General features: G+C 35.4%; 1 protein-coding gene across 41 annotated transcripts in view; it reads right to left on the minus strand.

The window, feature by feature from the left end:
• Positions 1-23,932, minus strand: part of FAM135A (family with sequence similarity 135 member A) — an 88,391-nt gene that overhangs the window by 14,379 nt on the left and 50,080 nt on the right. For 19 of the 41 annotated variants that reach the window (XM_036413277.2, XM_036413275.2, XM_036413269.2 and 16 more), the window contains 8 exons: positions 14,417-14,490; positions 13,033-13,187; positions 10,455-12,810; positions 8,541-8,701; positions 6,117-6,229; positions 5,520-5,617; positions 3,300-3,451; positions 1,182-1,292 (listed from right to left, as the gene is read on the minus strand). In XM_036413277.2, the coding sequence (XP_036269170.1) occupies positions 1,182-1,292; positions 3,300-3,451; positions 5,520-5,617; positions 6,117-6,229; positions 8,541-8,701; positions 10,455-12,810; positions 13,033-13,187; positions 14,417-14,490 (3,220 nt within the window). Of the gene's footprint in view, positions 1-1,181; positions 1,293-3,299; positions 3,452-5,519; positions 5,618-6,116; positions 6,230-8,540; positions 8,702-10,454; positions 12,811-13,032; positions 13,188-14,416; positions 14,491-23,932 lie in introns of those variants that run through there. The other 22 variants (XM_036413284.2, XM_036413285.2, XM_036413287.2 and 19 more) reach the window with 12 other exon arrangements.

The following is a 23,932-nucleotide window of genomic DNA, read 5'->3' on the forward strand; positions in this document are numbered from 1 at the left end:
AGAACAGCAGGTGAGAGAGGCTGGAAAGGAGCCTATGTAGGAAGCAGAGAGCCAAGAATAAAGAAAACCAAGAGAGGCTGTTGTTACAGAATTGAAGGGAGGAAAATGATTCAAGAAGGAGGGTATTTTCATTAATTTATGTATTGTTTATGGCTATTTTTGTGATATGATGGTATTGTTGAGTAGTTGCAACAGAGATCATACGGTCCACAAAGCCAAATATTTGTTATCTGGCCCTTTAGAAAAAAAATTTGCCAACCTCTGCTCTACAGAGAAATAGGGGTGTGTTATTATCTAGGTTTCAGTTATATCTCTACTTTTAGAAGAAAGAGAAGATAACATTCTTGGAAGAAGATAAAGATGGAGATTTTTAAAAAATTTATTGATTTTTAAATTTGACTTGTTATTGAGAGAGAAAGGGAGAGGGAGAGAAAGAAATATCATTGATAAGAGATAATCACTGATCAGCTGCCTCCTGCACGCCTTCTATGGGGATTAAGCCCGCAACCCGGGCATGTACCCTAACTGGGAATTGAATCCTGACCTTTTCAGTGGAAAGAATGTATAGGGAACCAGTTCCTAATCACTCTGCAGCTGGTTTTTAAGATTGTGGAACATTCAATTCTACTTTTGGTGCTTCTAATATTACAGAAGATAGTAAATTTATTATTTAATAACAAGCTAGTAAGAGATGAAGAACAAGACTCGTAAGTGGTAACAATGTGAAGAAGGAATAACTGTTACTAGTTTAGTTATTGACATTTTCCAGAAATGTTTGACAGCCTTAGAACAGGAAAGTAGAACAATAGAACAATATGTGTCAGTTTATAAGAAGATTCAAGATTGGGGTACGAGGCAGCTAGAAGGACAGGAGGGCTAGGATATGCAGAGGACTCGGTAAAAAACTGACTAACTTATAACTGGTATGGATTACAAATGGTAAAAATTTTAGGATAATTTCAATGTAGCTGTGCAGCTCTTAAAAAATAAGTATGATCATGTGAAGAAATTAAACCAATTGCTTAGTTTTAAATGTGAGTCTGCTATTTCATTTACCAAGAAGTTACAATTGACTAATACTTTTTAATCAGCAGAAAGACAGTAGATAATTTACTTGCTAAAGGTTTTTCTAAAAAGGATTTGCAAGTCAATGTTTTTATAAACTGTTACTATATACTTACCCGCTTTATTACTAAGCTTGTATAAGAAAGTTTGGCGAGGGTCTGAATGATCTCGACATGTCAATTGCAAAAGAGAACCTGATTTTTTCCATTTCTGCATAAACCACAGACCTAGAAAGTTATAAATGGTATGTGAGTAAAACTAGAAATATACAGTAACATATGCCAAGGTTATTAATTTTAATATATTTCATTTCAGAAGAGACATCCTCCAAATTAGCATTCTGTTGGCTAATAAATATATTTACATAATATTTTCATTTTTTTATAACAAATGTATACACATCCACATATAGGTTAACTGTGGGTTAACGGACGTTAAAATGGTTATTTCTTTCTCTATCAGTAATAAAATAGATAATGATCTATGAAGAATAAATCTGGGAAATTGATTTTGTCTTTCATTGACAAATTATAAAGAAGAAGGGGGAGATAAAACTTCAAAGTAGTAGATCTGAACACCTAAGTACTGAGACTTTACACTATAATTATAGTTAAGTTATGGCAGACTGATTATATAAGATCAACTCTGAGAACGAGGACTTGATTAATGTTTGTTAGCAATAGCTGAATATAATTTAACTTTCATATTTAACTGTATTTCTTTATATTACCAGTTACCCATATTTAAATGTATTTTCTGTGAAACTCTAATCATTCTGGAATTGGTTTTCAAGATTATGGAATATTCAATTTTACTTTTGGTGCTTCTAATATTACAGAAGGGAAGAGGAGAAATTAAGAAAAAAAACTTAATTGATTAAATCTGATCACTGAAAGCCTATTTTGGAGAAAGTTTAGTGAAGAAAGAAATACAAAGTATTGCATCTTATTTATATGGGTTCTATTTTTTTATTATTATTTATGGATTTCATTTTTCTCATGTCCTAATTTTCAATCTGAAAACATTTAGAACTAGCTATATTTTGGAAACCAGCTTTTAAATAAGACACAAAAGAAACATTTTTGTGTGTGTGTGTGTGTGTGTGTGTGTGTTTTTTGTCAATGAAAGAAGTGAAAGACAAAATCAAAACAATACTTTTAAGGCTCAATAAAAAACAAAAAAAATGAAATATAGTTTATCCTCTCAATAGAAATCAACTGACTAAATTATAAAAACAATTAAAAAAAAATCTAAGGAAAAACAAAGCCAAATAAAAAGTAAATCAAGAATGAGGGCCCTAACAGGTTTGGCTCAGTGGATAGAGCGTCGGTCTGCGGACAGAAAGGTTCCAGGTTCAATTCCAGTCAAGGGCATGTACCTTGGTTGTGGGCACATCCCCAGTAGCGGGTGTGCAGGAGGCAGCTGGTCATTGTTTCTCATTGATGTTTCTGGCTCTCTCTCTCTTCTTTCCTCTCTGTGAAAAATCAATAAACGATATTTAATAAAAAAAGAATAAAAGAATGAGGTTAGTGATGTCCTAGCTGGTTTGGCTCAATGGATAGTCAGCCTGCAAACTGAAGGGTCCCAGGTTGAATTCCGGTAAAGGGCACATGCATCGGTTGCAGGCTTGATCCCCAGTAGGGTATATGCAAGAGGCAGCTGATCAAAGATTCTCATTATTGATGTTTCTATCTCTCATTCCCTTTTCCTTTCTCTCTGAAATCAATAAAATATATATATATATATATATTTTTTTTTAAAAAGAATGAGATTAGTGAGAATATTTTTTCTAATCAAAATGGGCTCTTAACTTTCATTTTAATTTCTTTAAAAATTTTAGAATTTATTTCCTCATAATACCACTGTTAAAATCAGAGTTAACATTTTATATAAAATATTTTATAACTTATATATTAAATATAGACATTTACTGGCTATCTGTTTAACTGATAGAACAGAATAGCCTGTTTATAAGATAAACATTTACTAAAAAGATTTAGTTTAATTAAAAAAAATGCTCTAGTTCCTTTTTACAAATGTCAACTTCAATGTAATATTCATTTTCTGAAATGACTGATCAGCTTATTTCATGGGCATGACAAAACAGAAAACAGCTACATATTTTTTTTCATGAATTTTCAAGTATGTGACCAATTGGCTCTAAAATAAACACACACTATATTTGACTTTTCTTCCCATACCATATTTTTATACTGAACAATAAAACTTTTTACCTGTATTAACAAGAGTACTGCTGTTGTAGAGTGTACCGAGGTGAGGTCCAGAAAGAGACAGAAATGTATGAAGTTTGTGGAGGTAATATTTAAACCTTGGCCTTGTAAGCACTGAACGAATTATTAAATTGCCCAACGAATGTCCAATAAAGCTTTAAGAGGGAAAAAAAAACAGACATTTCTTCCATATGATATTTTTAAAAACAAATATCAAAGTGATATGACTAAACATAGATGTAAAATATTAAGAGTTAAAAATTTTCTAGTATGTTTTAAAATTATAGTTTGATACTTTGAAATGAGATAACTTACATTTTGAAGGAAAAAAAATGTTACTGTAGTAGAAAGTTCCTATTAGTAATTTAAATTGCTTACTCTATGGAAACAATATAATATACAGATAATGTTACTTATACTTTGCAATTGCTTAGAAATAAGTATAATTGCTTACACTTTATAAATAATATACACTGACTAGGTAAATTTGTCTCCCTAGGCACACACACAATTATTTTCTTAAACAATAATTGAAAACAAACTTTTCTGGACCACACTCAAAAGTAGGCAGTTCTTCTGACTACTCTCAAGGCACAGCTAAAACGTGCATTTTCCTACTATAAGTCTAAGATCATTTATAAAGTATTTCACCTTTATTAAGAAATAGTTTAAACGAAAAGAGCCTTTATAGTTTAAATGAAAAGAAACCTAGCATTATTTTACAATAGATAATATATGAATTCCTGGGGACAATAACAAAAAAAGAGCCCTGACCAGTTTGGCTCAGTGGATAGAGCGTCAGCCTGTAGACTGAAGGGTCCCAGGTTGGATTCCTGTCAAGGGCATGTACTTTGGTTGCAGGCACATTCCCCGTAGAGGGTGTGCAGGAGGCAGCTGATCAATGTTTCTCTCTCATCGATACTTCTAACTCGCTATTCCTCTCCCTTCCTCTTTGTAAAAAAATCAATAATATATATGTATGTATATATAAAGAAATGAAAGATGTTTAAACACTGGTTTATCCATATAACTAGTGAGAAGTTCAGGACAAACTTTCCTCCTGAACTGATTTTCCTAAAGCTGTGGGGTGAGAGTAACAGTCCTCAATCAACTAGATCAGGCTTTTGGATAATGGGTGATTATAACTAACAACCTAATCTGAAGAGGGAATAGTTTTGTGGATAAATGAAAAAATTAAATATTTTTCTCATAAAATAGTAAATGAATAAAAAAACATGAGGATCACTGTAGAAAATTTAGTAAGCTAGGAGTATTTTAAAATTCTATAAGTGAAGAGGATTAGAATGAGAAAATAATTTCTTCTCCCAACATACTTGTAGCTATCCCCATATCTTAACAGAAATCTGTTTTGTGTTTTTCTTTAAACTTTAAGTAGAAACTTGTTTATCTATTTCCCTAAAATGCATGTTTTAGCTGTGCCTTGAGAGTAGTCAAAGAACTTCCCACTTTTGAGTGTGGACCAGAAAATACTTTTATACTTTAGACTGGAAACTACAAATGCTTATAGTATACAGAGCCAGCTTCTTCTTCTAACTTAATGGGGATATGAAGATAATTAGTTTATTCATTTTGAAGAATGAAGGTTAGTTTTTGCTAATTCCTAATATACTAGAAGAAATAAATATTTTTCTCTCTCCCATGTATATCCTCAATATCTGATTAAATAATGAGACATATTGGTTTAATCACATCTCTTACTTGTAGAAAACTAACTTATAGTCATAAAACTTTGAAAACATTTTTATTGTTTTATGTGTTTATATATCCATTTTCCTTCTAACTTCTCTTTTTTGTAACATCTTTTTTGATATATAATTCACATACCATATAATTCATCCACTTAAAGTGTATAATTCAATATTTTTAGTGTATTCAGAGTTGTACAGCCATTACTACAAGAAATTTCATAACATTTTCACTAGAAAGAAATGCTGTACTTTTAGCTATCAACTACCTACCTGCCATTTCCCCCCCACTCTAAACAATCCCTAATCTACTTCTGTCTATAGATTTGCAAATTCTGGAAATTCATATAAACAGAATCACATAATATGTGATCTTTTAAGTTTTTCTTTTCTCTTCCAATTAATTTGAATTGTGATCTCCTATATTCAGAATAGGATGACAAAACTGTCACAAAATTTTTTTAGGTTTTCTATAATTCATAGAGATATAAAAATAGTTGTGTAATATAGAAGTTACCTTATTTTTGAAACTGTTAGACTGTATATCTGAATATATTGTATTATCTCATCCAGAAGACGATCAGTCATGCTATCAAAATCAGCGAAAGTATCATTCTAAACAAAAGTAAAATAGACACATTACATACTGAAAATGTATAATCACATGAAAAATTGAACATAAATATTTTTAATTTAGGTACTAAAATATGGTTAAGACCAGAGTTTTTTAAAGATAATTTGGTGAATGTAATATTGATTATATTAAAATAAGCAAAAAATGGTGACTTTCTAGGGAAAAAAGGTTCAATGTTCTTAATAACACTTCATTTAGTTGTTTAACTGTTTAGCCAACTACCAGCATTTATGTTATTTATAATGATTTCATTAATGGAATATTTGCATAGAAATGTAAATCTAGAAATTCTGCATTTGTGAAGAGCTAACAAATAGAACTATCAATCATTTAATTTACTGGGGATATGCATTAATGTTAAATTTTTTAGAAATTAGAAAAAACATTTCTACTACTATAGGCATTTTGTAGTAAGCAAACATTTAGGTAGAAAGTAGTACAAAATTATTTGCTTCCATTGAAAATACTGTGATATCGTACCTGATTTCTCTCAGACATAAGAAAATCAACTCTTCCCCCAGGCAGTCCAAGTTCAATATAAGTTTTTACTAATCGCAGATCTGCACTGTTTCCTAGAAAATAAAGAATTCCATCTAAAGAAGATAAAGTAAAAGGCATGACTAACTGTGCCAGTTATAGACAGATAGTGCATTGTAAAACAGAGTCCTCAATTTTTATTTCAAAGCTGACTTCCATTGGCCAGACAATGTCTTTCAACAGTTTTATCTCTTAAGTTTTGGCCACATTGATGCTTTCACTTTCTTACCTAACTGTGTCTTTAATTGTCAGCACTCACTTGGGTGACTGACTACTGGTTATAGTAGCTGTGAATGACTGACTGAAGTACTCCATACCATGACTACTCTACATGATCATTTTACAAACTTTGAATTTATTTTAGACGTAGATTTAATCTGTTGACTTTCCTTTGACGGTGCTGGCATGGACGAATGAAAATAAAAATTCATATAAATAATCTAGGATGGTTTATCTTAATTACTAACTTAAATAGAAATAGAAAATATTAATACACAAAATAGAAAATAATACATAAATATAATTAATATAATTAATAATATATTAATATAAAATCATTATTATCTTTAAAAATTAGTTTAGTAGCTTATTTAGGAATGAGCATGTCATTATCAATTGTTGAATTTTTACCCTCTCTATATAAATCTTTTAGATATTTCATGCACTGACAGAGATAACTGTTTTATTCCGAACTTTAAAAGGAACACTTCTAGTGTTTAATTACTAAGTATATGTTTCCCACTGGCTGGAAATATATTTAAATCACATTAATAAAAGCTAGTGCTATTTAAGGCTTCAAGTTTGATGCTTAGTTGTAATAACTGGGAATACTGAATTTTATCAATAGTTTCTTACTTGATTTCTGATATATTAATAAATTTCTTTATATTTACTTGTTTCTGCATTCTGGGATTAAATCCTATTTGCTAGAGGTCTTTTTGACATTCAAAAAATTAATTGCCCTAGCTGGTTTGGCTCAGTGAATAGAGAGTTGACCTGCGGACTGAAGGGTCCCGGGTTCAATTCTAGTCAAGGGTACATGCCCGGGTTGTGGGCTTAATCCCCAGTAGGGGGCATGCAGGAGGCAGCTGATCAATGATTCTCTCTCATCATTGATGTTTCTATCTCTCTCTCCCTCTCCCTTTCTGAAATCAATAAAAATATATTAAAAAATAAATAAAAAAATAAATTATTTTTTGCGTATGGGGTGTGATACCTTTTTCAGACTTGATAACAAGGTTAGGTGAATGTTAAGAAACAAAATAAACTATGTTCCATCGTGTTTTTTTTTTTTCTTTCCATTCTGCAATAATTTATATAACATAGGGAAAATTTTTTCTTCAATATCAGAAATTCTACTGGAATTAGCCTTGGGAGCATATTCATGAAAATTTTATTACTGTGGTGAAAAAGGTTAGTACTGGAGGCATTTTATTCCTAGAGAATGAGTTGTTTTTTAAAGAACTTACTATCTCAATCCACTTTAGTATTTTTATAATCTATAAAATCTTTTGTCAATTTGTTCTTATGAAATAACATTATAGCAATACCCTGATAGTCTAGAGATACTTGGCATCTTTTAATATAATTTCTAATAAAGAAAAAAAAAATCTGTTGAATAATAAAAATAGCCATCATAAAACCATGGCACTAAAGCTAGGTATTTAGAATTTAAATTAATCCCTAATTAACTAGTGAATCTTTAATTTTTTTAAACAATGTATTTTTATTGATTTCAGAGAGGAAGAAAGAGGGAGAGAAAGACAGAAACATCAATGATGAGAGAAAGCCCTCGATTGGCTGCCTCCTGACAACCCACACTGGGGATGGAGCCTGCAACCCAGGCATAAGCCTGGACCAGGAATCAAAACATGACCCTCCTTGCTCATAGGTCAACGCTCAACCACTGAGCTATATGGCTGGGCTGAATCTTTAATTTTAAGGTGTTGACTATTCTAGTCCTGTGGTACCCATGAGGTTTAAAGCATCAAGCTAAAAGGGAACTAGGAAGACAATCAAAGGGAGACAAAATAATTGCTATGATCTAATAACTGGGGAAAAAAAAATCAACAAACACAAACAGTATCTCTGTACAGTGATGCTATACAGAGAAAAATCCAGTTAAAATAAATAAATGTTGGCACATGGATGTTAGTTCCATGTAAAATTTACTTAAAAGGAAATCTAATATTATACTTAGCACAATTAAGCATATTCCTATTTTAGAATATATTTAAAATTCAATTAATTTAAGCAATTTAAAAAATCCTTTTTGCAGTTCAAAGAGTAAATAGAATGGAATGAGATTTATTAGGGAAATAAAACATAATTGAGTTGCTATGGGTTACATCAGTAGATGCTTCATACCATCTAAACCATGCACGCAGACAATGAGATGTACTCCATCTTCAGAACCACCCTCTTCTTCCGTGCTAAAGTAAGGGGCTGAGGATGCCAGCAGAGGAGCATCACTGTACATAAATCCAGGGAGTTTAAGTTGCTTCAATTCTTCTTTTGCCTGAAGGAAGCTAAAGCAAATATATTTAGTTTTAGAACCAAAAAGATAATCTGTTGAATTTATGGAAGAGAAGAGGAAGCCCAGAAATTGATTTTAAAATAATCAAAATATGTGGGATCACCTAAATGATTTAAAAATCAGAGAGTAATTTTCTTTACTATTTTTAGTATATATTGTTCAAACACAACTACTATTTTAAATCTGAAATTAAATTTAAGATATTCTTTTAAACTTGAAATTAACAAAGAAAATTAGAGGAGTGGAGTTAATGCTTTCTATAAAATTTTATATTTTATGCATAGAAAAGCTGGAAAAAGTTTTGGAAAAATGACAATCTGATACTCATCCTGTAATCAAATCTTGTCCTTTTTACTCCTTTTTACTTTTAATTTTTGTTAATCCTCACCTGAAGATATTTTCCCATTGATTTTTAGAGAGAATGGAAAAGAGAGAGAGAGACAGAGAGAGAAAACATGACTGCAGTCTAACTGGGGCCAGGGATTGAGCCTGGGATCAAGCCTGCAACTGAGGTCCCCTGACTAGGGCCAGGGATCAAGCCTGGGATGGAGCCTGCAACCCAAGGTACGTGCCTGCAACCCGGAATCAAACCCACAAACCTTCCGTCTTGGGCAGAAGAATTATCCACTGAGCCAAACTGGCTAGGGTTTCTTTAATTTTACATAAATGGAAGGGAAGGAGCTGTTGTAAAAAGTGTAACAATAAGAATGAAGTTATAGTATTAAGTAGATTAAGTTATTTTATTTCCTCTAAACATATCAATCAGAAGGAGCAAAACCAAGAGGGGGAATGTGACTAAATATAACTGGTGACATATATTCATTTGGAATGAGTGACTACTCAACTTGGATGCTGCAAACATAAAAAATTATTTTAACATTATATCATTTAGACTGATAAAAATAAACTCAAAGAAGCTGAACAGAGTAGGATACACTAGGTGAAGACCTATAGACCATGTTTTTCATTAATTACTTAGGAACAGTTGAGGTACCCAGATGGTGATATAACCTTTAGTTTTCTATCATACTATAATTCTCTAATAGGCTGTTATCACCTATCTGGTTTCACTAGCTTTAGGAACTATAGATTTTAATTATGTTTATAATCATATTAATTTGGGAATTTAAAAAATCTCCAATAGGCATGCCCAGACCTTTCACTTGAGGGATTATATCTCCATCTGGAGAAAGACAGTACAATATTTTGAAAGCCAATGCCAGGCTAGTAAACCTATATCATCTTCACATTTTTCTGGATTTTTTTTTACTGGTCAATGAAATCTCAATTCTGGAAACCCTAACTTTGCTGAGGCAATCTGGGTCTGATAGGTTTAGGAAGTCTCTACTAACCACTTATTCATTAACTAATATTGCCCTTATTTGTTAGATGCACCTAACTTTTGTCTGGGAGTTAATGGGGCAAAATAAGGTAGTAATGAAAGAAGAGTTTTAATTGCAATTATTCCATACTTCTAACAAAAAAATAACCAATGAAAAATTTATATCAGGAATGTCTAGCCTATAGAATAGGACAATCATATGGGAAATTATAGGTCTGTCAAGTTGTATGAGTTCATTATTCCATTTTAGATAGCTAATGAAAGAAACACTTTTGTATTACAGAAACCAGAGAATATGAAATATTACCAGAGAAATACATATATTTATAATATTCATATAAAACATAAAAGCTATATGTTTCTCTCACTCTATTAGGACATGTTATTATGCTCCATTACTTACGCTTGTATTTGAGGTTTTGGTGAATTTTCATACCAGGAAACTGATGAAGTGAAGTTGAAAGAAGCGCTGCTTGGCTGCTTTGTAATGGCATCAAATTTACTTTTAGAAGGATGCTTAACACTACAAGGAGACTCTCTTGGTGCAGATGGGAAGGACAAACAACCAGAAGTACAGACAGCAGGCATACTTATACCATCCCTCAGAAATTGGCTGTTTATATTTTCAGATTTTATAAGTCTTTCTTCTTCTAGTGCATCACTCTTTGTATAGTGAGCATTTACAGTTCCATCCAAAGCTGAATAATCTGTTTCTTCATAATACCCATTTTGTACCATCTGTTGATCCTGCTCTTCCTCCTCATCCTTTTTACCCTGTTCCTGCTGAAGATTACTAATTCCCTTTTCAGGAGTTTCCTTCTGAGGGCTAAGTGAATTGTTAAAGCTAATAGCACATGTGTCAGAAATATCTGTACTGCTTTGACAGCCAAAATAATTTTCCACTAGCCCTTGTTTTACCATATCAGGACTAGCTGAAAACGGGTCACTTGTACCCAGATGAGTTTCACTTATAACTGTAGGGGCTTCTGAATTTATATGTTTGAGATCTAATACATCACTATTTTTTCTTTTCACAGTTCTATCTTCACTAACTTCTATATGAGTAGAAATGGAACCTGAAACAACACAAGGGGAGCCTAAACAAACCGGTTTTGAATTTAATGTAACTGCTGTTTCTGCAGGGTTATTAGATTTATCAGGATTCTGGGAGTCTTTACACATAGTGTCCAAATTATGTTTGGAGTTGCAACTACTATTTACAACACTGGAAGTATCTTCATCTGAAAAAACAAATTGTAAAGGGTCTTTAGTGCTTGAATTTAAGAAACTTATTGCTATAGTTTCATTGTCCAAATGCCCTGAAAATATGACACTCTGCTGTTGTAAAACAATACTTGAGTTTTTACTAGCATCACATTTTGGCAAATCAATGGTTCCCAGGTTTAAAACCGTTTTGCTATCACTTAAATGGCATTCGGGCACAACAGATTTCTTAGAATTTTCATCAGGTGACAGTTCATCATCAGAAGGTAGAGAGTTTATGGATGTCAAAGATGACTGTATTTCACTTACAGCACTTGTACTCTCAGTACAATGGCTTCCTAATGAAAATTTTATATTATAATCAGGTTTCATCAAAAGCTGAGGAAATAATCTTTCATTATTGTAAGGACCTTGCCCTTGAACAATTTCGAACACTACATCCGGGTTAGGATGTGTTGCAAAAGAACTTGGTTCACTTTCAACACCTGAATCTGAAAATCTAGATGAGGCATATGTGGCATTAATATCTGGTAACTTAATTGTGTCTCCACTTACTACAACATGATATTCTTTTGTAGAAGAAGCAGGTTGATTACTTCTTAACTTAGCTAATGATTCTCCAACAGAACAGCACTTAACTTCCTGCAAAGATTCCTTTTCAAGTGTTATGTCTATAGATTTAGATTTACCATTAGATTCTAAAGACTCAAAGTTGGGTAGCTGTATATTATCCACAAGTATTTCATCTTGTTGAAGCTCTGTCCAAGGACCTATTTTAACAGTTTTTTCCTCTGCACTGAAAGGATCTTTATTACTGGGATTTACTTCAATTGTTCTAATTCCTGAAGATGGAATTGCTTGATGATCATGGCAATCGTCTGATAAACTTCTGGTTGCCACACTGAGTTCCACTTGTGTAATTTCACTATCGTCCTGGGAGATATCAAGTTTACCTGAAATGGACAAATTTGCACAAAGATTTAGGCTGCCAGAGTTCAAAGGATTAAACAGGTCTGGTTGCATATTTTCAGTATCTGAAGACTTTTTTTCAGTTTTATTTGTTGGCAAATAGCTAGCTTCCTTTTGACTTGTCTGTCTGATGTAGGTCTTTAGGTCAAAATTATATCCACATACTGTGGTATCCAGACCTTCCTTCTGACTATGTGAAGGGTTGCCTTCAAAGCATGTAAAGAGATCACTTGATGCTGTACTTTTCAAACATTTGTAGCCTACCAAAACCACAGAATCCTTAGAGTTCTGTTTTATTAATTTTTTGGTATTTTCAGGTTTCATTGTTTTCATGAGTTTAGTGACCTTAACCTTGGATTTGTTTGATTCTTCATTCTTTCCTTTTAGAGATTTTGGTAGCTGCTTTTCACCTTCTGTATAGCAAAAACTGGAGGCACCAGCAGGTCTGACTTTCACCTCTGGGCTAGAAAGTCCAGCTATAGATCTTTCTTCAGTCTCATATTTATCCATTCTAGTGGACTCTGATCTCTGAAGATTCTGAATTCCCATCCAGGGTGCATCTAAGTCTTTTATCCAAAGAAAAAAAGATTCAGGTTTAAAATAAGGTCTGAGAACTCACATGATTAAGATTATTTTTTCTAACTATAACTTCCTAGTATCCTCAAAAATAAGTAAAACTGGACGGGAAAATAAATGGACCCACATTAGGGAATGGTTTTATGTATATTGGGAAAAATATACTGAAAACGGACACGACAGCTTATATATTTTAGTTAGATTATACTTACCTTCAATAACTGAATCTAAATACCTATCTTCAAAGATTATAGGTAATGAATTGAGATCTCCATCTAATTCACTACATTCAATAGGTAGGGGTGGAAGAGAACTGCAGAAGGAAGTATTTTTGATAGCGGTGCACATCTGTAGATGACTCTGAGCACTGAAAAATATTTCTTAAGTCAGACTGTAATATTTCTTAAGTCAGACTGTAAAAAATTACACCTAATTCCACTTTACAGATTCTATACCCATTCCCCTTCCCCTCACCATTCCTATGCTCCTTCCTCAAAATGTAACCTCATTATGAAAGAGCTCCTTGTTTAGAAAAAACTGGTAAGAAGGAAATTAGTTTGTTGACAATAAATTATTAGCTTATAAAATTATGGTTTATTAAAAATTTATTAATTTCCATTATATTCTCTTATACTTTTTAATGTTATTTCAGTGACTTATCTATGCTTGATGTCTGAACTTTCTAATTTGCTGAGACTAGAATAAAGGTGAAACTCAAATGCCTACTAAGGACTTGATGGTAGGAAAAAAATGTATTCCATTTCTATTGCTATACTTAACTCATATTGATTAATAAACCCAATCACTTAGCCTCAACAATTAACATAGTACCCTTCTTGTTTTATTTATACCCCTACTCACTACCTTTCCCCACACTCTATTACTATTAATAGTTATTTTTTAGGTAAATTCACATCTATTGAAATATACAAATCTTAGCTATCTAACAAATGTATACATAATACAGATTATTTTCATCTACCCGGAGAGTATCCTCATGGTTTTTCCACTCAAGTCAACTCCCAGCTTAAGTCAATAAGACAACCACTGTTTGATTTTTTCACCTTAGTTTTGCATGTTTCAAAACTTCATATAGATAGAATATTGAATCTACTCTTTTATGTCCAACTTCTTTCTGTGCAATTTCCTCAAAATATTTTTTAAAGCCAAAGAAAGGCAACTGAAATTTACTCAGTAACAGACACAACAGAACGTAGTTACTTTTACATATTACTTATGAAAATCTGTAATATGAATAATGAATATAAGAGATTCTGACCTGTGGAAATAGAGATGCAACAGGATGGCCAAATACAAAGCTGGAGCCAGAGCTGTATGGGACTACCAAGGTTATAGTAGATCTGATTTGGGGGGGGGGGGGGGGGGGGCAGAGATAAAGTGTAACACACTTCTTTATATGGGTACTTCATAAAGTAATTCATAAGATTAAACCCAATTTGATTAAAAAGGATCTATCTGAACACCAAATAGTTCTCTTTCTTCATTTTAAATATTGTATATTCTGTCACTAAATTCTACAATAGTTATCTATGTGAAAGGAAATAAATAATTTAATTTTGGATTTAAGCTACTCACTGAAGTTCCTGGTATGCAATGACAGCTTCTCTTGGATGTTCAAAACAAAAGAATGCCTCAGAAAATCTGCGTACCTGAAAAATTCAAAAAGGAAATTTGAATAACATTGCACATTTAAAAAAATCAATCAGGCATGGGATGGTAGGGAAAGAAACCCCTTCATTAGGCCTCCCATAACCAGCCCTGTGAGACTCAATATCCCTCCTCAGTGTTGCCAAAACACTGTATTTTGTGTGACACTGTGTGAAAGAAAAGAAACAATAGAATGTAGAATGAGGAATTTAGGTTTGCATTATAGATTTGTTTTATTTGCTACTATATCTGTTTGTCTTATAAGCTATTTTAATTGCCAATATAGTCTCACAATTAGTGCCCAGTACATGGGAAAAATGAATTTCTATTATGCCACATGTCAGGCATCCAAGTGTGTGCCAGCTGAACTGACTCACTGATTTATTGGAAGTGTAACTTTGGGCATTTCACCTGAGCCTTGGATGACTCAATTTTCAAATTCTGTTTAATACTTGTTTTCTGTAAAAGATTATTTTGAAAATAGATAAAAACAAACTGCTATCAAATAGTTTTTAATCTGGAAAGTGTATGTAAATATAAACTATTATAATTGCCATTATAAGCATTCACCACATTTTTCCTTAAAATAATTGCATATGTGAAGCCCTAGCTGGTTTGGCTCAGTGGATAGTGTCGGCCTGTGGATTAAAGGGTTCAGTTTCAATTCTGGTCAAGGGCACAAGCCCGGTTTGTGGGCTTGATCCCCAGTAGGGGGTGTGCAGGAGGCAGCAGATCAATGATTCTTTCTCATCATTGATGTTTCTATCCTCTCTCCCTCTCTTCCTCTCTGAAATAAAAAATACATTAAAAAAAATAATTGCATATGTGAATTATCTCCTCTTTAATGTGTAATGTTCCTTAGAGTAGGAACTATATTTTGACTAGAGGCCTGGTGCACAAATTCATGCATGGGTGAGGTCTCTCAGGGTGGCCTGCGAGGATCAGGCCAAAACCTGCAGTCCAGTGCTGCCTGCAGCTCTTCCCTGCCACTCCCGCTCATCCCGGCCCCATTGCGCCTGATGCAAGCTCATGCCCAATCAGTTCTGACTGGGAGAGGCTCACACCGCTGCTGCAGCAGCGCTCACCAGCCATGAGCCCTATATCTGGCACCTTCCCAAGAGAAGTGGCCTGTGGGATTGGGCTGAAACGGGCTCTCTGGCATACCCCAAGGGGTCCCGGATTGCGAGAGGGCACAGGTCAGGCCAAGGGACCCCATTGGTGCACAATCAGGGCTGGAGAGGGACAGCAGGAGGGCTCCAGGGTGTGTCCAGCCCATCTCGCTCAGTCCCAATGGGCCAGACCCCAACAGCAAGCTAACCTACAGGTTGGAGCATCTGTCCCCTGGTGGTCAGTGCACATTATAGCGACTGGTCTGTGTTCTGGTCTTCAGTGCATGTCATAGTGAGTGGTTGAGTGGCCTTAGCATATCATTAGCACATTACGTTTTGATTGGTTCAACAGTCGACCGGTCACCAGACAACTGGACACTTAGCATATTAGGCTTTTATTATAGAAGATGATTGTTGTTATTCCCCCAAATATATATCTTGGTATGTTACAGAAGCAAGTACTTGGGTATTGGTTGAATCTTCCATTATATTTGTATTTTGATCCTTACATTTTTAATTATGGAAGAAAAGGCTCTGTCAGCTATTGGAGTAATATAAAGCAACAGTAAGGAAATGGAAAAATGTTTTGCTTGGCAGGTACATGAAGGAGAAATGATTTTATATCTTGAAATTATATTACATCTAAGTTTCTTTTCTAAAGGGAAACATAATTTAGGATTCTTTGGTGTTAAACATATATTGAATTGGTGACATATTTTACTTGTTATCAAGATGTGGCCAGTTGAATTTCAGACTTATTACACTTGTTTCCCTAAGCTGATGAGATTAGGTCTTCAGAGGAACAAGACAGTGAGAGAAGTAGGGAGAGGAAGATATGAGGAATCTATGAGGATGCAACTTGTGCCTTTACTTTCAAATGTCCATTTGCCTCTTTATTCTCTCTAACACTAAAGATGAGGAGAAATATCTGTCTGCTTGTCTATCTATTAGAGATGTTTCACCTGAAGGCTATAAAATATGAAGAAATGCAGCCTGAAGTCATCTGGATTCCTGTAGTTGCAGCTGGGCCTGCAAAACTAGCTAGTTGCTTTTCCTTCTCTACCTTCTCTGATTCCTACAATAACTATCATTTCTTGATAGCATTCTACCTACCAGGCTCTGGGCTAAAAAGGCACATTATTGTCTCCCTCCTCTCCCCTCCACTCCCCTCCTCCTTCTCTTTCTCTCTCTCTTGATAATCCTCACCCAAAGTTATTTTTTCCATTAATTTTTAGAGAGAAGGGAGGGAAGGAGGTAGACACACACACACACACACAGACTGGGTGCCGGGAATGGAACCTGCAACTGGAATTGAACCCATGACACTCTGGTGACAGGTTGGCACTCTAACCATTGAGAAACCCAGCCATGGCTCAATTCTTTCATTTAAACCATATAGAAACCCAATGAGTGCGGAAGTGGGCCCAAAGAGATTATGTACCCAGCAAGTGATAAAATGGGATTCAAGTACGAACTTGAGAAATTCTAAATCTTGTGCTCCAAATTGCTTACTTCGTCCCTTCTATATAAGACTTCATTACCAGAAAGTCTTTTCTCTCCTCTATGCTACCATACAAAATTTTCTTTCTAAATTTTCTCCTGTCAATATTTTCATGCTGTGGCAATGTGTAATGAAAAAGCCTATTAACTGTATTGTGTAGGCATAATTAAGGTATGACTGCCACTTGATGGGGCAAAAGACATGCATAGAAACAATGTTAAAATTATAAATTCAAACGTAGGATATCAGTAATATATTTTACTAGGGGCCCAGTACACAAATTCGTGCACCTTGAAAGGAACTGTGGGCTGCAATAGGCACAGGTGAGGGTCTTGGTCTGTCCTCCGTGCCCCAGCCTGGCCCCTACCGCCACGGCCTCCCTGCCTCCCCTACCCTCCCCCCGTCTCCTGTCTGCTGGCAGCCCTGCTCTGCTGCCGCCAGTCACACGTAGACGGCAGTGGCCCCGCTTGCACCTGCTGCTTCCCCCATTGCCCCTCAGAAGCAGGGGGCAGTGGAAAAGCCCTCGGGGGCGATGGGGGCTGGCAGCCACCCGTACATCCACTGACGGCACCAAGTGATCAGGACCGGCACTGGGTGCAAATGTTGGCTCCAGTGCTGGCAGTGAGTGTGAGTGGGGCCGGCACCAGCAGTAGGTGTGAGTGCCAGGTGGGACTGTGGTGTGTGCAAGCAAAATATTTTCAGTAACCACCAGAGGCTTGCCCCAGTGACAGTGACTGGTGTCCCACCTTGGTTTGGCGCCCCTGCTCACCTGCTCCACCATCCTGCCGCCCACCATGTTCTGCGTGTGCCCCCCGGTGGTCAGCATGTCATAGTGACTAGTTGTATGTTCTGTGGTTAGGTCTATTTGCATATTAGGGTTTGTTTTTTTTAATATATTTTATTGATTTTTTACAGAGAGGAAGAGAGAGGGATAGAGAGCTAGAAACATCGATGAGAGAGAATCATCGATCAGCTGCCTCCTGCTCACTCCCCACTGGGGATGTGCCAACAACCAATGTATTATACATGCCCTTGGCCGGAATCGAACCTGGGACCTTTCAGTCCACAGGCAGATGCTCTATCTACTGAGCCAAACCGGTTTCGGCACATATTAGGGTTTTATATATATAGATAGAAAAGGAGGCATGTCACTTGGGCAGCTTCACTGCAATTTCACAGTCCTGAGGGAACAACCAGCCCATTCTGTACAGATAACTGGGGGAAGGAGTCCAACAAAAGAGAGACAGATGCATGCCCAGTGAAGTTATGGTGACATAGGGAAGGTACTTGCCCATCAGTCAAACCTGGGGACAGAGATCATTGACCAGAGTGGTGGAGCCAATACAAGCTCATGAATATTTGGGAATATATAATCCTAGACAAAGGAATTCTCTCTCTTGGTTCTCATGTTCACTATGGTTCCACCATTGCAGACCCCACATACAATGGACTACAACTGCGAACTATGTTAGCCTGATTCTGGATTGGACTATGCCCTACCATGGAACATTTAAAACCTCTAGACACTGCCTTTGATTTTAGTCTCTGTGAAGCCATAACTATACTCCTTCCTTGGTGGGATGAAGGAAATGGGACCTTAGAAACTCAGGGGTGTAATTCCACAGAAATAAAGCTTCTACAATATTTCATCCTCCCATGTGTATCTCAGGAAATTCTTTTTCTTGGGGATACCCAAGGAGCCCACTCCCATTAGCAACAGATAGGGAGAAGGACCTCTCCTCAGAGATAACAGAACTGCTAGGTTATAAGGCAGTTCCATTTTTAATTTTCTAAGATAACTCCATAATTGCTTTCCACAGTGGCTGCATCAATCTGCATTCCCACCAACAGTGCACGAGGATTCCCTTTTCTTTACATCTTTTCCAACACTTGTCTGTATACTTATTAATGAAAGCAATTCTGACAAGTGTGAGGTGATATCTCACTGTGATTTCAATTTGCATTTCTCTGGTGATTAGTGCCATTGAGCATCTTTTCATATGTCTATTGGCAATCTGTATGTCTGTTCTCTTTGAAGAAGTGTCTATTCAGGTCCTTTGCCATTTTTAAATGGGATTATTTTCTTGCTGTTGAGTTGTAGAATACTTTATAAAATTTGGAAATTAATCCCTTATCAGATTTATCATTGGTGAATATGTTATCCCATTCAGTGGATTATCTTTTCATTTTGTTAATGCTTTCCTTTGCTCTGCAAAAGCTTTTCAGTTTGATGTAGTCCCATTTGTTTATTTTTTTTTTTTTTATGTTTTCCTTGCCTAAGGAGATATATTGGAAAAGAACATTGCTATGTGAAATGTCTGAGATTTTATTGCCTATGTTTTCTTTTAGGATATTTATGATTCCAATGACTTACATTTAAGTCTTTAATCCATTTTAAGTTTTTTCTTTTGTATGGTGTAAAAATGTGTTCCAGCTTCATATATATGTGTGTGTGTGTGTGTGTATGTGTGTTCCAGCTTCATATATATATATATATGTGTGTGTGTCCAGCTTCATATATATATATATATATATAATATATATTGATATACAATATATTAAAATATATATATATTTTAATGTAGCTGTCCAATTTTCCCCAACACCATTTATTAAATAGACTGTCCTTACCCCACTGTATATTCCTGTCTTTTGTCAATATTAATTGACTATAAATGCATGGATTTATTTCTGGGCTATCGGGTCTAGTAATAATTAATGTCGTTTTTAAACATTCGTTAAAAATCTTGCTTGGCATTGACTTGTATTGACATAACCTTCAAACACGTGGTATCTACAGAACGTGTGAAGTGCAATTAACAAGTTTTGCTTGAAAAAGTTTGTGTTTGGTTTGGTTTTTGTTGCCAAACTAGGGCTAAGAAGATGGCGGATGAAGAGCATATTCGGCACTGCATGCTTTACGAGTTCCAATTAGGAAGAAAAGCAAGTGAGGCTGCAAAAAACATCTGTAGTGCTCTTGGTCAAGATGCAGTTAGTGCCAGAAAATGCCAGTGTTGGTTTGAGAAATTTCACGAGGGAAATTTTTCGTTAGATGACAAGAGTGGTCGAGGCCGTGTGTCCAATTTTGATCAAGAAGCTCTTCAAGCTCTTTTGGTGCAAAATCCTCAAATTACCCAACAAGAGCTTGCGACAACTTTAAATTGTTCACAAAAAACAATTTCCAATCAATTGCGTGCACTTGGCAAAGTCCAAAAGTTTGGAAAATGGGTTCCTCATGAGTTGACCGACAACAACCGTAATCAAAGAGTCACAATTTGCAGTTCGCTCCTCTCTCGTCAAAACCGTTTGCCGTTTTTAGAGCAAATTGTTACCGGAGATGAAAAATGGGTGCTGCATGTTAATTTGAAAAGGCGGCCTCAATGGTTGGACAAAAATGAGGCTCCGCAGCCCACGCCAAAACCTGACTTGCATGCGAAAAAAGTGATGTTGTGTGTTTGGTGGAATTTTAAAGGAATTCTTCATTATGAACTTTTACCATCTACCCAAACCATTGCAAGTGCAGTGTATAGTGCCCAATTGGAAAGGTTAGCCCAAGCTTTAAGAGAGAAAGAACCCGCGCTGATTAATCGGAAGGGCGTAATTCTTCACCATGATAACGCACGACCGCATACTACAAGAATCACTGCTGAAAAACTGCGCCAGTTGGAATGGGAAGTTCTCCCTCAACCTGCATATTCTCCTGATATTGCCCCTTCCGATCACTATTTGTTTCGTTCTTTGCAAAACTTTCTTCTTGGAAAAAAATTTAATAATGAAGAATGCCTCAAAAATGCATTGACCGAATTTTTTGCATCAAAATCACAAGAATTTTACAACAGAGGGATTAAAATGCTTCCTGAGCGTTGGGCACAAGTAGTAGAAAACAACGGCAACTATATTGTTGATTAAATTTTGTTGTATTGTTTAAATAAATTCGATTTAAAAAATATTAGAAAACGACATTAATTATTACTAGACCTAATATTTTGTTCCATTGATCTATGTCTGTTTTTATGCCAGCACCATGTTGTTTTTATTACTATAGCCTTGTAGTGTACCAGGTAGTGTGACACCTCCAACTTTGTTCTTCTTTCTTAAGATTGCAGGGGCTATTTGGGGTCTTTTGTGATTCCATATAAATTTTTAAAATATTTGTTCTAGTTCTGTGAGATATGCCATTGTTATTTTAATAGGAATTATGTTGAATCTATAGATTGCCTTAAGTAGTATGGACATTTTAATTATGTTAATTCTTCCTATCACTGAACATGGCATAGGCTTCCACTTATTTGTATTTTCCTAAATTTCGTTTTTTTAGTAACCTATAACTTTCCAAGTATAATTTATTCATAGGTACATTACTATTTTCTTTTTTTTTTTGCAATTGTAAATGAGATTGTTTTCTTAGTTTTTCTTTCTGATAGCTCATTATTGGTCTACAAAAAGGCCATCAATTTCTGAATATTTTGTATCCTACTTTACTGAGTTCATTTATCAGTTCTAGTAGTTTTTTTGTTAAGTGTTTAGAGTTTTCTATATGCATCCTTTCATCCGCAAATAATGACAGTTTGCTTCCACCTTTCCAATCTGGATGCCTTTTATTTCTTTTTCTTGTCTCATTGATTGTCTGGATAAAATTTCTAGAATTATGTTAAATAAGAATGGTTAAAGTGGTTATCCCTGTATTATTCTTGATCTTAAGGGAAATGCTTTCAGATTTTGTCCATTGTCTGTGATGCTGGCTGTGGGTTTGTCAGATAAGGCCTTTATTATGTTGACATATATTCCATTTATTATGACTTTGCTGAGAGTTTTTATCATAAACGAGTCATGGATTTTATCAAATGCTTTTTCTGCATCTATTGATATGATCATGTGATTTTTATCTTTCATTTTGTTTATATGATATATCATGTTTACTGATTTACAAATATTGGACTAACCTTGCATCCCTAGAATAAATCCCACTTGATCACAGTGTATGATCTTTTTAATCAGGTATGCGAATATTTTGTTGAGCATTTTAGCAGCAAGGTAATTTTTCAAGTGGGAATTAAATCTCAACTTACATAAGTATTTGTTCCAATACTGATTAAAAACACCAAAACTTATTCCCTTTAATTTATTTCACCATTTAATTGTTAAACAGAAGAAGCAGTTATTAGATTTTTATGCCTGGTTTTTGAAACGTTCCCAATAATTCAAGAAGCTTGCATTGGAGTTTATAAACGTTAGATCTCTTGAATGCAAAGTTTTTGTGCTAAGCCTCTGAGGACTATGAATTTTTAAATATCTAATATATACTGATATCAGACATGAGAATCTACTGTAAAATATATACATTAATTAATTTAGATTTAAAAAACATTTTCTTCTCCATTGCCATATGGATTTACGTCAAACATTTAATAAATTAGTGATTTCAAGAAAACTGGAGTCCTGTGAGGACATAGTGAGAAGACAAAAATCTATAAACCAGGAAGTGGGCTCTCGTCAGACATGAAATCTGCCAGTACTGGGAACTTCACAGCCTCCAGAATGATGAGAAATAAATATTTGTTGTTAAAGCTATTAAGTCTATGGTTTTTTTGTTATAGCAGCCTGAGCAGACTAAGACAGAGAGATGAATGTGGCTGATACCTTCCTTCTACCCTTTACTCTCTTGAAAGCTGATGTCTAGAGTCCTGGCAACTATTTTTAATTTTAAATTGATTTCAGGAAAAGAGGAAAAGAGAGGGAAAAATCAGTGTCAGGTGGAAACATCAATTTTTAAAAAAAAAAATATATTTTATTGATTTTTTACAGAGAGGAGGAGAGAGGGATAGAGAGCTAGAGACGTCGATGAGAGAGAAACATCGACCAGCTGACTCTTGCACACCCCCTACTGGGGATGTGCCCGCAACCAATGTACATGCCCTTGACAGGAATCGAACCTGGGACCTTTCAGTCCGGAGACCGATGCTCTATCACTGAGCCAAACCAGTTTCGGCTAGAAGCATCAATTGTTGTGTCCTGTATGCACCCTGACCAGAGATCGAACCTGCAACCTTAGTTATGTGCCTTGATTGGGAATAGAGCCCATGGCCTTTCAGTGTATGATAGGATGCTCCAACTGAGCCACACCAGCCAGGGCCAGGAAAGTATTTTTTAACTTTGAATTATGCACAAAGAGTATTGGCCTAGACTTTAATGACAATACTCCTTACATCCAAAATTGTTGTGTGAAAAAAAACACCTTATTTGAGTCACTGTTGGTTAAGTGTTCTATAATGTGCAGCTCAAATAGTAGACAACTACTAGAGATAGTATCCTACATAATAAAAGAGTAATATGCAAATTAACCACCACTCTGCTATACCCACAAACCATGCCCACCAGCCAATCAGAGCAAATATACAAATAAACCTAACCAAGATGTCTACAGCCACAGAGAGCAGGAGGGAGGCTTGGGTTTCCCAGGCAATGGAGGAAGCCAAGCTTTCCACCTGCCCTAGCTGGCCTAAGCCTCCACTCAAGGCTACAAAGTTTCAATTATAGATGGTAAACAAATCAAAACAGAAATGGCAGCAGCCACGGAGATAGAAAGAGTGGAAGGTTAGGGATGCCCTCGGCAATGGAAGAAGCAAAGCTTTCTGCACATCCTAGCCTGCCCAGGCCTCTGCTTAAGGCTATAAAGTTTCAATTGTAGAAGGTAAATAAATTACAGATACCAGGGCCTCCCCTTGGGTTGCCAGGGGGCATGGTTGGTCTACAAACCACCGCAGGCCCCTCTCTCAGGCCACCTCACATCCCAAGGGAACCCCCACCCTGATCTGGGACACCCTTCAGGGCAAA

The sequence above is a fragment of the Pipistrellus kuhlii genome, unplaced genomic scaffold, assembly GCF_014108245.1.
Source record: "Pipistrellus kuhlii isolate mPipKuh1 unplaced genomic scaffold, mPipKuh1.p scaffold_m20_p_5, whole genome shotgun sequence".
NCBI classification, from domain to species: domain Eukaryota; kingdom Metazoa; phylum Chordata; class Mammalia; order Chiroptera; family Vespertilionidae; genus Pipistrellus; species Pipistrellus kuhlii.